Source organism: Gavia stellata, chromosome 8, assembly GCF_030936135.1.
Source record: "Gavia stellata isolate bGavSte3 chromosome 8, bGavSte3.hap2, whole genome shotgun sequence".
In the NCBI taxonomy this organism is placed as follows: Eukaryota; Metazoa; Chordata; class Aves; order Gaviiformes; family Gaviidae; genus Gavia; species Gavia stellata.
This window is the reverse complement of record NC_082601.1, coordinates 7987603-8003765: the sequence shown is the minus strand read 5'-3', so window position 1 is coordinate 8003765 and position 16163 is coordinate 7987603. Positions and strand designations below refer to the sequence as shown.

General features: G+C 41.4%; 1 protein-coding gene across 1 annotated transcript; it reads left to right on the top strand.

Annotated features, from left to right (window-relative positions):
• Window positions 1–285: 285 nt before the first annotated feature.
• On the top strand, window positions 286–15523 carry UBXN4 (UBX domain protein 4). The gene is made up of 13 exons (XM_059820302.1): window positions 286–384; window positions 5817–5919; window positions 6785–6813; window positions 7667–7785; window positions 8376–8544; window positions 8996–9098; window positions 10705–10759; window positions 10913–11077; window positions 11869–11996; window positions 13041–13143; window positions 13489–13620; window positions 13961–14169; window positions 14893–15523. Exons 1-13 carry the CDS (start codon window positions 303–305, stop codon window positions 15029–15031), a joined length of 1536 nt encoding a protein of 511 aa, XP_059676285.1. The 5' UTR covers window positions 286–302; the 3' UTR covers window positions 15032–15523.
• Window positions 15524–16163: the final 640 nt, after the last annotated feature.

The following is a 16163-nucleotide window of genomic DNA, read 5'->3' as shown; positions in this document are numbered from 1 at the left end:
GCCCCTTTCTCCCTGCTGCCGCCCCCCGCCTGCCTCAGCCATTTCGCGGCAGGACACAGCTCGGGGGCGAGGCACAGCCGGGGAAACACGCGAAGCACCGCGGTTCCAAGATGGCGCCGGGCTGAGGCGAATCTGCCACCACCGCGCGCGTGGCCGAGGACGGGCGCGCGCCACGCGCCGACGCCAATCAGAAGGCGACGTCGGGCCGCGGCCGCCGGCGCACGCGCGGGACCGGCTGTTGGTGCGGCGGCGGCGGCGCATGCGCCTGGCGGCGGCTCGCAGCGCCCGGGGCCGGTGGCACCATGATGTGGTTCGGCGGCTCCATCCCGGCGGCTATCGCTGCCGCCAAGCAGCGGAGCTCGGTCTTCGTCGTGTTCGTGTCAGGTACGGCCCGGCCGGGACTGGGGGGGGTGCTGGGCGCCGGGCTCTGCCCCTCCCCGCACTGACACAGCGCCTGCGGCCGCGTCGCCGCCGGGGCCGGGAGGAGCCGCCGCTCAGGCCGGCCTCTGGGCTGCCGGGACGGCCCTGGGGCCGGTCGGGACGGCCCCAGGCTCCGGCGGCGCCCGAGTCGAGCGCAGCTGCCGGCCCGCCCGCCCGCTGCCCCGGGAGGTGCCGCTGCCCGCGGCCCTCCCCGTCGGGTGGGCCTGGCCCGCCCGCGGCCCTGTCAGCCGGGCGCTGCTCGTTCGCTCGCCCCCGGGCGGGGCTTGCCGGAGGCTCCGCAGCGCCTTCGCCAGCTGTTGCGTCCCCGCCTCCCCCTCCCGCCGTGCGGCGGTTTGTGCTGTGTCAGTACGAGTCCCTGCTGCCCGGCCCGGCGGTGCGTGGCCTGCTGCAGAGGCGTCCCAGCCCCCTGGCCTTGCCCTTGTGGTGCAGCGTGGCTTTACGCACTGCTCTGGGCAGTGAGGGGGTTGTTTCGACGTTTTGCTTTTCCCTTCGTTACAGCCTTGCGAAAGTCTGCGTTCGGGTCTTACTGTTGTAACTTTCTTAGCTGTTTGTGTTCGGTGTCCTTTTTCTTTCCAGTTACCTGTAGCGTTTGTTCTGTGACTGAATGGTAACTGAAGAAACCTATCGAAACTCACCTTGTCTTTGTGTACGTCGCCTTTCTGTACGGAAGAATGAGAATGGGTAAAGGGAAAGGAGGACATTAGACAGGCTCTTTGACTTTCTTCTTGTGTCTTTATGTATGCGTGTGTGTTGTTTCTTCTGTTTTTACTATTGCCTGAAGTGCTTGTGCCTTGAAGTTTTTCGGGTGCCTCATGAAAAAACAGCCATGCTAAACATGCGACTAGTGTTGTTCCCTTAAGAATTATTGAACTGTGGGATTCACATAGCTTCAAGAAGTTCACTCCCAAAGGGGATGTGAACAGAAAAGTAAAGTGCAGTTAAGTTTCTTTGTTGCCACAACTCTCCTTATACTTGGAGAGAACAACATTTTCTACTGGTTAATAAACATACTGCTAGAAATCAAGATCTCAGCCCGCAGCATGCTGTGTTGGAGGAAGGGATGAGGTAGTGTATGCAGGCTTTCAGGCAGCATTTTAAAGCCCACGGATTATGATGGCATGTGGGTGCTATGATGTGAAAGCCTTTTACCATTGGTTTTTTTCTTCCATAAACATACTTCAGTGTGTTTACCTACAGTGCCTACCTGATAGCTCTCTGCCTTCATAGTCAATAATGAGGTGATCATAGTGTGTTGTACAAGATTAAATGGAAAGCCAGCTGGTAAACAACAAGAAACTTAGTGACACAGGTGTTTTGCAACACTTGACATCTTCACCTGTGAAACATAATGTACTGTGACTTGGTTAAAGGCTGATCTTCCCCCCAACTCCCTACTTAGGGTTAAAAGGTTTCTGCTCAATTTCTTGGGTGTTTGAAATGCTCTGAATTGGGTTTGCGTGGCAAGGTTTTGGTAGCAGGGGGGCTACAGGGGTGGCTTCTGTAAGAAGCTGCTAGAAGCTTCCCCTGTGTCCGATAGAGCCAATGCCAGCCGGCTCCAGGATGGACCCACCACTGGCCAAGGCCGAGCCCGTCAGGGACAGTGGTAGTGCCCCTGGGATAACGTGTTTAAGAAGGGGGGGGAAATTGCACAACACCAACTGCAATTGCAGCCAGAGAGAGGAGTGAGAATATGTGAGAGCAAGAACCCTGCAGACACCAAGGTCAGTGAAGAAGGAGGGGGAGGAGGTGCTCCAGGCGCCGGAGCAGAGATTCCCCGGCAGCCCGTGGTGAAGACCATGGTGAGGCAGGCTGTGCCCTGCAGCCCATGGAGGTCCACGGTGGAGCAGATATCCACCTGCAGCCCGTGGAGGACCCCACGCTGGAGCAGGTGGATGCCCGAAGGAGGCTGTGACCCCATGGGAAGCCCACGCTGGAGCAGGCTCCTGGCAGGACCTGTGGACCCGTGGAGAGAGGAGCCCACGCTGGAGCAGGTTTGCTGGCAGGACTTGTGACCCTGTGGGGGACCCACGCTGGAGCAGTCTGTTCCTGAAGGACTGCACCCGTGGAAGGGACCCACGCTGAAGCAGTTCGTGAAGATCTGCAGCCCGTGGGAAGGACCCACACTGGAGAAGTTCGTGGAGAACTGTCTCCCGTGGGAGGGACCCCACACTGGAGCAGGGGAAGCATATGAGGAGTAAGGAGTGGCAGAAACAACGTGTGATGAACTGATGGTAACCCTCATTCCCTGTCCCCCTGCGCCACTCAGGGGGAAGAAGTAGAGAAATTGGGAGTACAGTTAAGCCCGGGAAGAAGGGAGGGGTGTGGGTAAGGTGTTTTTTAAGTTTTGGTTTTATTTCTCATGATCCTACTCTGATTTTTGATTAGCAAGAAATTTAATTAATTTCCCCAAGACTAGTCTGTGTTGCCTGTGACAGTAATTGCTGAGTGATCTCTCCCTGTCCTTATCTCGACACATGAGCCTTTTGTCATATTTTCTCTCCCCTGTCCCGTTGAGGAGGAGGAGTGATAGAGGGGTTTGGTGGGCATCTGGTGTCCAGCCAAAGTTAACCCACCACAAAAATTTTTTTTAATAGTAATTCAGTACCTATGAGTATTTTGAACTTGATACTTATTATCAGGGGTTGAGAAGTGCACATTGTAACTTATTTCCAATATTTTTTATGAAACTAAAATTGTACACAAACCTGGCCATTTCTTTTAGATGTCAATGTTGACTAGTTGGATGTAGGAATATGTAGATGAACCAAGTGGAGATAAATTTATGATTGCAGGGATGTAACTGAGTTTCGACACTGTAGTATGCTGTAAGGATTTGATTTGTTTTCTTTTGCTTGTTCTTATGAGTCCTGAAAAACAGGGAGTGTTACTTAGGGCGGGCATATCTCCAAAATGAAAGTGTCGGGGAGTTCTGCCGAGTTCCGGTCTACCCTAGGAACAGTGGGATCAGGGCAGCTGACCTGTGGTGGAGCTGATCGCGAAGCAGTTCTGTTATGCCTCCTGGGAAAGGGAATTGGGAAGCCCAAGAACGTACTTTCTCACTGTGTGTGGAAGCAGGTGTGTTTAAAGGATGCCGAGTGCTGAACGAATAGTCTATTTTTATGCTAGCAGTGATAGTTTGTTGTTTGGGTAGATCCATGTTTAAAACCGCACAGTTGGTGGTGATGGTAGCTTTGAGCCTTTGCACTACACGCTTGCCCATAGTCACTGGAGACAAGCATTTGAAAGCAGCTTTCTGAGCAGGAAAACATGCTTTCAGAAGTGTTCAGTGTTTGTTTTCTTTTGTACGCTTCATCCAATAATGTATATGGGGACAAAAAATTAATAAAGGGAAAAAAATTAGAGAAATGAAAAATATAAATTAACTGTAATTTTAGGATGGCCACTGTGCAGGATAGCTATTAGATACAGCCTTGACAAAACTTTACTGAATTCTGGTAGGTCCATCTCTGGTTTCTGCTACCATCTGTCTGTCCCTCTCTCCCTCTTCACTGCACTCTCTAAACAAGCGCTGGAAAATGAAGAACTGGATTATTCTTTCTGATTCTAGAGTATTTTCCAGTCAAGCAAGGAATAATGTGGCTATTTATCTTAACAATGAGGTGGTGTTTGTGACTGCAATTGCATGTTGTTCAACCAGTTTTTTTCTTTAACATTTTTGTTTGCAGCTATAATCCTAACATTTTTTAGTTTAGTTTTTAAAACCTTCATGGGGTATTCTGGTGATGCAGTTGTGTATGCATATTAAAGATCCCGTTGCATTCTTTTTCTACAGCAGTTGTTTGTATGGAAAAGTTAGTGTTAGGCAAGTATTTAGATATTTTTAGTAGCCTAATTGGATGAGCACGTCTCTGTTTGGAAAAGTGTGTGTGGTGAAGCAGCTGTCTGTCTCTGAGCATTTGGAAATGGGGGAGGAGGCCGAAACACACTTCGCAGGACAGCTGCATCCATTGACCACAATTGGAGGCACTGCAGTTAAAGGAAGAGGAAAGGTTCCTACATAAAATATCCTAAATGCTATGTAGAATGATAGTAAGAGTTGAATACTTTTCTACTTGCTCCAATAATTCCAGGGAAAAATCAATACATATGGTTGGAAAACACTTTTCTAAAATCAGTATATTTCTGATACATGTCTCTCTGAGAAGCATTGTGGCCAGACAGTCATGGCCTTAAGGCAGCAGTGCTTCACCAGGGGACTGCATATGCAACTCCTGATCTCTAACGAGTGAAAAATACTGCATGAAATGGCAACTGGGATGAAACAAACAAATGGTTTGTTGTTGTCATTGAATAATGGACTACTATACTTCCATACTTGTGACTCAAATTCTTCATCAAGAGTACAGCCGATTCCAAGCTGCTAGGAAGTAATACAGATTGAAGAGAAACAAATGGTTGCAGGCCAGTTTACTTGTTGACAGATGGTTAATACTCATTGGAATGTATTTATTAACCCAAATCCTCACTAAACCGGTGTTTTGGAAGATAAATTGATTGACATTGTTTCCTCTGATTAAAGTCACACTTCTGAATCTGTGGCCCCAGCACGCCTTTTCAGTTTCCCTGACTTAAGTAGCTCTGCTTCTACTGTTATTCTTGTTCCTGTGTGCTCCTCACTCCTTTTCCTCCCCTCCCACCATTAGTGTTCACGTCAGGCACTAGAGTACAAAAATGAGTTACAAATTATCTTGTGGGTTTTTTAACACCATCAAACTGTGAAACCTTGTCTGCTGGATTATGTGTTTACAAGGGGTGGAAAATGTAGTTTTACCTATTAGCAGCTGGTGTACCAATGTGTAATTAAATTTATAATGAGGGGTAAGCAGTGGATAGTTTTAGCATGTTAGTAGGTCAAGCTTCATGTCAGGGAGAAGCAACGGTTTGCTCTGACTGTGCTGCAGGATCTGCTTGCATATTACAAAAGTATAAGCGCAATATTGAAGCATAAGCATACTCCCTGTAACGTGAAAATGAGGCCCTTCAGTGGTTGTGCAATTAGATGATGCAATCAAGCCAATCTTCAGACTCGCCATCACCTCCAGTTCCTCTCTCTCTCTCTCCCATCTGTGTGGTCCAGTCCCTTCTGCTCCCTTGAGGAGCAGAAGGGACTGCGGAAGCTACATGCTTGCTGGCTTGGAAGGATTTTTGGTATATTAGGTTTTTGGCATGCTAGCAAGGTGAATCAGCTGAAGTGAATTGTCTCCAGATTATCAAAAAGAATTATAAACTAACTTGAAAATAATCACAAGAGTGTCTTTCAAAGGTGATTTCAAGCAATTGAAGCAAAGCTAAAAACAGACCTGGGACAGTAATTTGTGGTGTGTTTAGTTTCACACGTGTGCTGTATCTTGCAGGTGAGGATGAACAATCTACTGAGATGGCTGCGAGGTGGGAAGATGAGAAGGTGACTGAAGCAGCCTCAGATGGTTTTGTTGCTATTAAAATTGACACCAAAAGGTTTGATCCTAATCTGTCTCTTTATACAGTCTTTCATTGATGATTATGAGAGTAAGAGGCTTTTGAAGTCCTCGCCCTGATTTGGAGGTAGTCTAAATGCAAGGTTCCAGAGTGTAAGTGAATTCAGTACTGAAGCCACTAGACCCTGAGAAAATTCCAAATTTCCAGATTTACTGTGGTGTTCTGCAGAATATTCATTGCATATTTTGGACTGTATTTCAGTACTATTAAAAGAATGCTTGAGGTTGTCCTTTTGTAACAGGAAGAGACACAAAAGTTATGTGAAAAAAGCTGGCATCAAAATGCAAGTACTCTTGAGGCAGTTCTTGATTTGCCAAGTTACCAAATGAATTTAAAAACTCTCATGAATTCAGAAAGATAAAAATCTGTAAAGCCCCAGAGAAAATGTGTTTGTCTCTATTGTAATGCATAGAATAGAGTAGCGTTGAAGTTCCTGGGTAAATTACTCAGCTATTTTTGTTAGGTTTAAGTGTTCTAGTCCATGTGCAGAAAGTGCATTGACATTTCCCAAAATGGTATTATTTTGAAATGCTTTATAGACATTTTTCAGACTTACTATATTACTTGCTCTCAATGAACTAGATGTCTTTTTCCTGAATTGCTTCTTAGCACTGTTTCCCTAAATCTTATGTAGTCAACTGTGATAACCAGGGATTGTCACCATGTCAACCCTTATCCAGAATGTTAATGAGAAGATGCAATGCAAATTTGCTTTTAGTGTTCTCTCAAGTATTTAAATAGTTTTGTGTGTGGTAGTAGAACAGTTATTTTTATGATGAAAGACTTAATCTGAAGTTGTTGTGAAGTGATTGCTCCTCCTAAATGTATCTTTTCTTTTAAACAGTGAAGCATGCCTGCAGTTTTCTCAAATTTGTATCCTTTAAGATCAGTTTAGGTGCTACTTTATGATTACAAATAATTGCTCTTTGCAAGTTAATACTGTTCTTAAGACAAATATTTACAAGCAATGTTATTAAAAACACTTGTTATGGCACAAAAATATGCAATAAACTTTGTAGTTAAAAGATACCGTCTATGTATTCAACTTACCGTCAGTTCTTAGAGAAAGTGAACAAGTTGGGTTTTTTTAATATTAATCCTATGTAATTCTCCAAATAGAAAATTACCCAAAGATTTATGTAAACAAAATAACCCATTGGTATTACTAATTGGCATTAGAAGACAAACAAGCAGTGCTTTAAATTATTAGCTGGAGTTCAGAGTTACAGAGGAGGAAGAACAAGTAGTGGATTGGGTTCTACCAGACACACAGGTATGAAGCTAGGTAGACATCTGCCTACCTTAAGTAGGTCGCTGCATATAGCTCAGGAATTCTATATGATGCTGAGAAGGGGAATTCAGTACCTTTACTTGGATTTTCTTAGTGCTGTAAAGAATTCATTATTGTCTACATAAGATGTTGTCTCACACTAAAACAAAATCTTTCAAGTCAAAGCATAATCGGTTGTTAGGTATGTGTGTGCTGGAGAAAAATATTTTGGCTTAAAGCATTTCAAAGCAAAGAAGAAATACTAATCAGTTGTATGTAATATTTTCCAGCATTTTTGTTTTCATCTTTTTTCTTCCTCCCTTGGCACTGACTACTGGCAACCAGGTGGAGATAGAATATTGGGCTAGGAGGTTTGGTAGGAAGGACTTCTGCTTTTCCTTTTAAAGTTACTTTATAAACTTTTGTTGTTTGTTGCCCTTAACTGTCGCTGTGCAGATCCTGTAGTGTGCATTCCATCCAGTTTTTTTATAGGAGACAATGGAATCCCTTTGGAAGTAATTGCTGGCAGCGTTTCTGTTGAAGAGCTTGTTAGCAGAATCCATAAAGTTAAAGAGGTAATGCTTGCTAACAGACTGGATCTTTCAGGTTGAGTTGGGTGTGCTCACATGCTCAAGACAGGAGATTTCCCTGGCCCTTAGCATGTGCCTCGGGGAAGTATGAATTACTGGTTCTATATCCGTCCAACAACAAAATCTGCAAACTTAAATTGAGTGCACAAATTGAACAGGCTGGAAAGCACTATGCAGAAGTGCTACGTTATTTTCCTGTTTCACAGGTTGTTTTAGATCATCTGTGTAACACCTACAGTATTGAAGAAATATGTCAAGAACTCTAAACTGGAATGACATAGGTTTACTCTTTCAGTTCATATGTGGTTTTGTAATACTGTTTTGTAATGTGGGTTTATAAAATTATGCTATGGAACATAATATAAATGTAGATAGTTAATCACTTTGATTTCAAGTGTAAAACTAAAACTAGGAAAAAAAATGTATGATTGCATCATACTCAACAATATGTGATAATTTTAGTTTTGTATTTTACATAGGACTGATTCTCCAAAAATAGTTTAGTCTTGACCTTTGAACCTGTGGAAAATATTCAAAGTTTCATCGTCTTGGCGGTTTTTTCCCCAATTTCTTAGATGCACACAGTAAAAGGGCAGCCTTTGGAAAATGGAAGTCAGTCATCTGCTCCCTGTCCCTTCTCTCAGCGTGATGGTGCTCCAGAAAATACGCAGTCCAGAGCAGCAGAGTTTTGTGACTCTCCTGAGTCTGTTATGACTGAGACAATAAGACCTTCTGCTGGTAATGGTTAGTGTTTTTACACAAATGCTAGTTGATTTGCTTTTGAAATAGTTTTCCTTTTCTTAAGTTGTTATATGATGGTACATAAAAGGCAATATATTGAATGGACTTGTTGAGGAAAAACTTGGGTATCCCTGAATGCTTCTTGCCAGTCTAGAGGGAAGAATAACTTGTCATTCTGCTCAGCTTTAATGAGTGAGAATTCTATGGTTTATAATACAATAAAAATTCTGTACGCTTTCTTGAAATAGGATTGAAGTTAAAACGTTTCTTTGGGTTAGTAACCTGAAACCAAATTGTTGGGGCAGCGGGAGTCTAAACAGCAGAACCTCGTATCTCCTTGAGATATCCTAGTTGCTGCGAATTATGGCTAACAATGAGCTTAATAATTTTTTGTGATAAGAAATACAGCTTTTATTTTTCTCTTATGAATTACTTTCTTGTAAATCACTTGAAGATGGAGCAAATTCAGGTCAAGCAAGCCAGGAAGCAACTAATTCTTCAGGTGAGCAAGTGAGCGATGCTCAGCCTGTGAATGATCTTACACTCAAAGTAGAAAGGTAAGTCTTCTTTTGCAGACTTCCTAATGTATTGTATTTGTGTCTCAGGAGGCAGTTTTGTTGGGTTTTGGGGTTTTTTTGAACGAACATGCATAATTACAGGATTTTTGGTGCTTGCTCTGTTATCGTTTGACAAACGTGGTCTTATTTTTGTTTAGATGTCTGTGACAATACTAGGGTTGGTACAGAAACAGCTTTTAAATTAATCTCATTTCTCACATGCTCTGAACAAAAAGGGTAATCTGGAAAACTAAAGATGTTCTCCTTACTTTGATATAACTTGAATACAGACCATATGTTTGCTGCAAAAATTTTGAAGGAGTTAAAACATTGAACTGAAAGCACTCGAAACTGGGGTAATAAAGTGCTAACCTAGATTTTGTACAGAGATGCCATCTTATTTGTTTTTCTTCTTGTCTATTTGATGACCGTTTGTAGTGTAGGCATATTGAAAAAGCCAGAGGAATCCTATTCTGAGACTCTTCTTTTGTTTTGATCAGTGAACAGTAATGAGGTCTGATGAACAATGCTAGGTCTAGTATTTTAAAGTGTGGTGACCAGAAACATCTGGTTCAATATATGGTTCATTCATTAAACTGGTTGGTTTTAAGTACAAGATTTTGTGTATGTGAGTGTGTATATTTTTTAGCATCTGTAAGACTGATATTATTTGTAATATCCTATCTAAAACCAGTAACACATAGTTAACAAATAGGATTATTTATACTGCTAAAATACATTTTTCAACTTTTTCACATTTAATTTCAGTTTTCTTCCAAAGTTGTTGGGCAATAAATATAATTTTTACTTACCACTGATAAGAAAATGCAGTCAATATTTTAATATAAATACCAAAGTTCCTCTCTAAAATGTGCATTAATCTTAAGTTATGCCATATTTGCATATATCTACAGCATTTCTTTCAGAGGAGAAAAGAGGCAAAGCTCTGTCGTAATTACCTTTTTTTTTTTTAAAACAGCAAACCGACTACCATACAAACAACATTTTTCTGGTTATCTGACTTCTCATGTTGTTTGGTCATGCCTGCCCCTTCCCCAGACTCAAAATATGTTGTAAACTACTATGGGGGTTTTTTTAAGTCGATCCTTATTCTAAGGCACCTTTCTGGATAGGTGACAGATGCACATGCATCTATCTCAGAGCTATATATTATTTGCTTTCCATTTTAGGAAGTTATGTGCAGAAGAAACCAGATGGCTTAAATAGCTGAGAAGAGATTGAGATTTAGTCTTTCTGTTACCACAGATCATAAATAGTATTTGCTGCTTGTATGTCTTACAAGTTGGTTCAACAGTAAGAATATGGAAGATTCTTCATTTACCGAGTGGAAAAGTAGAGAAGGAATATGTTAGAACTCCATTAAAAGTTGGAAGCTAGGTGGTGAATCACCACCTCATCTTGTTATGGATGGTACACCCGCATGTGAATGAATCCTTACTGTTACACTAGGCATTACCACAGTGTTACAGTTCATGTTCATTTTTATGTTCCGTTCTTCTGTCTTTGAAAACGCTTCATTAAAATTTTAAAGTGTGAATAACAGATGCTGCGATTTTAAGACTTTTCACTTTATTCTTAAATTTAGAATAACAAAAAAGCTTGAAGAAAGACGAGAAGAGAAAAGGAAAGAAGAAGAACAGGTAACACAAAAATGTAAAACCGCTTGCAATTTTTTTATACCCTTATTTGAATAAATGCTTAATTCCTTTTTAAACAAATGTACTTCAATCTTGTCTTACTCTTGTCCAAGGCAATTTTATGGTCCGATTTTTATGTCTCTGTTGTTTATTCAGAAAGAAATTAAGAAAGAAATTGAACGGAGAAAAACTGGTAAAGAAATGTTGGAGTACAAAAGGCGACAGGAAGAAGAATTGACAAAACGTATGTTAGAGGAAAGGAACAGAGAAAAGGCAGAAGAGAAGGCTGCTAGAGAGCGTATAAGACAACAGATTGCAATGGTAAGTTTTTTGTTTTGGAAGATAGCTTGCTGCTTCTCTCTGTCACGAGGGCCACTGAGGTAGTAAAAGGATAAATTTTCTCATTCGGTGAAACTTTGAAAGATTGTCCATTTTTCTGTTTGGAATCCTGTGGCCTTGTATTGTAACAATTTTGTGTGTTTGGGGTTTATGTAGCATTTCCTGTGTATAAAATGAAGCTTCTGCTTTCATATTTGTGATGATCTTTTCTATCTGAACAAACATACCAACTTTTCTGTCATATTGCTTGAGTCCACTGGAGAATTATCATTTAAACTTAAAAATAATTGTAATTTAAGCATAGTTCTGGCACAGAAGCAAGGGGATATTTAATTGTGGGACATGCAGAAGAACACTGATCTCAAAATGATGGTGAGGATTATTTTTGAAGTTTGTATATATGTGTGTACATGTATGGATAGAAACAATTTGTAACAACTGAAATCCCTCCTCATTATTAGGTTTTAGCTTAGGACACTTGGAACTGTAATTCTGTAACTTGTCATAAGATTTTTTTCCTTTATCTTCACTAGAGTGTTAAACTTGCATGGGAAGATCATCTATTAACAAATGTCTGCATGAAGTGACTCATTGAAAAGTGTCATCTTGACTAATGACATGAGATTGTGCAGCTCGGCAGTAAATAACTCTTTGCAGCACTACTGTCTTTTCTCCTGGTTGGGTACTGAGTACAGATCATAGCACTCTGTTTTAATGAACATTAAGCTACAAATTATGGTAAAAATTAAGGTTTCTGTTTGGTCCTTTCACAGGATCGTGCTGAGAGAGCAGCTCGCTTTGCAAAATCAAAGGAAGAAGCAGAAGCTGCAAAAGCTGCAGCTCTTCAGGCTAAACAGGCTGAAATAGAGGCCAGAAAAGAAGCATCTCAAAAGGAGCGAAGGTGAGTTCCTGTAGAGAAAGAAGTGTATATTTTTGGGGAGAGAGGTGAGGAAACTTTACATAACTTTTAAGAGACTTAATAGACATCCTAATCTATTAATTGATGCCGTGTTGAACTGTTTAAATAGTGACATTAAAAATTGGCTTTCTTTTCATATTATTTATTTGTAGCTATTTACATGAATATTATGTTCTCTGATAACTTTTCCCTTTGACATTCCTGATTATGAAACACTAACCACCTGTCCTTGTGTGTTATTTTAGTTAGATAAGAGCTTTTTCTGTGATATTTGATTTAAATACCACATATAATGGGGCTGGGTGGGGAACTAGATAAGGTGAGAATGTGATAGAGAATGACTAGATAGAATGACCAAATGTCAGAACTGCAGCGGGGAGCAAGGCTGTGACCCAGCTGTTTGGCTGTATGCGCAATTGACTTGGATCCAGCAAGGCTTGATGGGGCTCATCGGCTCTCTGGGTCAGAGCTGCCTCCTGCTTTGCCAAACACTACCGTTTTAAGAAATAGTCTAACCTGTAGAGACCTTATGTGGAGTTATGGAGCCACCGTGAGTTTAGTACTGCCCCTGAACAGAGAGCAAGCGTGGGACTAACAGCCTGTGTTGCTGTTGAAACTCAAACAGTAATTCTGGGCCATAGCTAGCTGAATATAGAATTACTTGCCAAGCCAGCTTAAATGTCTGTGCCCTTGTACAACTTCTTGAAAAAAGAACAAAAGTAATACAGGCTACACAAAAGAAATATAGTTTGTATTTCATTCATTGATTCATTTTTTGCATGATTAATGCAAATATCTTGTTTGAATGGTGATGGGTCTTGGACTCTGATAAAAAACAGAGGAGATGCATTGTGAGATGTAAGCAGATGGTTATCAACTGTGGATCCAAACTTATAACTCATCTGCACTGCCATAAGTAGGATGGCTGTCCCTCTCTTCCACATTTCAGTACTACCAAGCTAAAGGCCCAGGAGCGTTTGTCTGTAACTGTTCATATACTGACTGACCCCGATACATGTCCTGCAGTGCAATAGCCAGGATTCAGTTCCGCCTCCCAGATGGATCCTCCTTTACTAACCAGTTCCCATCTGAAGCACGACTGGAAGAAGCAAGGCAGTTTGCTGCACAGGTAAATTGGTGTTTTGTTTTCTCAGCTACGTGCTGATTACAACTTGGTGTAGCATCAATTAGTTTTGAGAGTGGTGGAATTGTCATCAACTGCTTTCCTTTTTGTCTATTTGAAGGGGGTTTTGGTAGCAGCCTCTTCCAGCACCAACTGCCTTTGTACTACTGCAGCATATCATTAGTAAGAGGTAGTAGGATATGAAAAATCCTTCATGTCTCTATATGAAGATGATTGATAGTTTGATAGAGAACTCTTGGGTCCCCGTGGCAAGGTATGCTCAACTGGCAAGTCTGCAGTTGTTGGAAGGTGAACAGTTATAAATAAAATGTTTTCTTTATATTTTCACAGACGGTTGGTAATGCTTACGGCAATTTTTCACTGGCGACAATGTTTCCCAGAAGGGAGTTTACCAAAGAAGATTATGGAAAGAAATTACTGGACCTAGAGTTAGCACCCAGTGCTTCAGTAGTGTTGCTGCCGGTAAGTGTTGGGTTTTGGTTTGTTTGCTTTTATTTCCTTGCAAAGAGCAATACTGTAGCTGTATAGCTGCTTTTAGTTGGCCATGATAATACTTGGCTTGAATTTTGGTCTTTTCCATGTCTAAGACAGACTGCAGAATTACTTCAATTTTTGTCAGGACTGATTTGGAGAAGGATTTTTTTCTGAAGCAGATAAATGGTGGTATAGATATCTGTCTAATGTGTAACCGAAGATGTTCTCTTGTGTCTGCTGAGCTGCTTTTAAATTATGTATTAAATACTCGGTCTACAAGGGCATGACTTTAATATCTGACAAGTTTGCTTTATGTGCTCATGACCAGGCGGGAAGACCTGCTACTTCTGTTGTTCAGGCCTCAGGTGGTGATCTGTGGAAGTTCTTGGGCACAATACTTTATCCCCTCTTAGCAGTTTGGAGATTTATTAGCAACTTCCTGTTTACAAGTCCACCTCCTTCACAGTCTACTGTGAGATCAGCTCTCCAGCAAGACCATTCAAATCCTGCAGCATCCAGCAGCATTGAGCAAAGCAGGTAATCAAAACTGTTCAAGCTGCACGCTGGAATTGTTTTTGTCATGTAGTGGGGAACTGAACTGTATCTGCCTCTTAACTGCTGCCCTCTCCTCGTAGTTTCTGGCCACCACCCTTCCACCTGGTTGGAAGGAATAACCTGGTGGTTGGTAAACTGCATGGCAGCCCAAACTAGGATTTACTGGTTTTTGTATGTGTCATTAAGATCCTTAATATTTGCTTTAATTTCCAGTTAGAGTAGAAAAAGCATTGCCTTGCAGTCATTTATGAATAGGGAACTCAGCTGTAATTACAAATGTGGGCTTCACTTCAGCTGATACTGTTTGGAAGATAAAAACTTTGAAAAGTAGATGTCAAATTGTTATGGTATAGTTGTGTAAAAAACCCAAGCAATTGAAGCCTGATTTTGACAGTTGAGGTCTTGTATTGCTTAGAGAATGAGCGATCTGCTGTACCAGCATTGCCGGTAGGCCGTTTCACGTGAAGCAGCCATGTATTGCTTCAATGACAGGTGCTTTCCAGGGGAAATGAGATTCTGTCAGTTTGCCTGACTGCTAAATGACAAATTTTCAGCTGGGTCTGGCTTTCCAAGGAAACAAAGGGCTGAAGGAAACTGTTGTTGGGGATAAGAGAAGGAAGGATGCATGATTTACACAAAAGTGAATGCAATAAATGCAGTTATTACCAGGGAAACTGTCAAACCTCACTGTCTTTTGTACCCTAGGCAAGCAGTCAGGAAACGAGTAGTGGAAAAGCGGGGGGAAGACTTCAAAAAAGAAGGCAAAATATATAGACTGAGGACTCAAGACGATGGAGAAGATGAAAACAATACTTGGAATGGAAATTCTACACAACAAATGTAGTTTTGAGTAACTGCAGTAATCACTGTCTGGCTTTTTTTTTTTTCTTTCTTATTTGATCTAAGTCAACTAAGGCTTCTGGACAAGTGGGGCTTATTTTACACTGACCGAATTACTTAATTCTTATTCCTGTAGTGGAGTATGGAATAAAGTCACGCAAGTCAGAAAAATGGAGTTGGGTGGAGCTGAGGCCTAGAAGCAGAGAGTTAAAAAGACTGAAAATCTCCATCAGCTTTCATAATCATTACCCTAAGGCCATAGAAAGGCACTTTTTAATCTATAAATATTCTGCTACATAAATTTAAGGGCCACATATTAATATAAAGGTCACAGTAGGCAGTGATGTGATGAAAATGAGGGTTTCAGAAGCACTATAAGTAGCAAATCAGGTAACTAATTTATGTTTAACTTTTTTCTTGCTTCTGCAACTGCAAGCAAAACCTTGTAGTTTTTAATTCCCCAAGCACTCAATAAACTATTTTCCAGAAAATGTAACTGTCGTCTTTTGTGAACTTCCTCTGAAGTACTTGTGTCACAAGGAAGCAAGCACTGAAGTTTTAAACTGGAACAAAAAGTTTGTCTGCTATATTTTAATGACTTTATGCAGGAGTTGTTCTTATTAAAATCTGGTAAAACACATCTGAAATAGTGTTTTGAGTCCAGGCTATGGTACAGAAAGAAAAAAGATAGGTCTTTATCACATAAAATAGAAATGTTGTTAGCAGGGGGCTGCAATAAAAGAGCCTGGAAGCTTTTCTTTTGGAGGAAAGGTCATAGCCTTCCTCCATGGAAGGATATCAACCTTCCTCCCCCCCCAAGTATGGTGTATCTCATTGTTACAGATGTCTGTGCTGCTTCAGATTCCTATTTAAATCAGATTTAATTAAGTATCACACTTTATTTAAATGTGAAGGCATAGTACTAGGGCCACTTCCTTTTTCTTAATTTAGGATACATAATTCAAAAAATACGATATATGAAATAAAGGAAAGGGGAAAAAACCCCCAATACAGTAGCTGCAATAGAACAGTTACATTCTCCTAGACCAGTTTTCACCAGTATAGACACTAACTTGTCTTAAGAACACCAAGCAGCAGTAGAGTTTCTAGGGGCTGCTCTCAGATCCCTTGAAGAG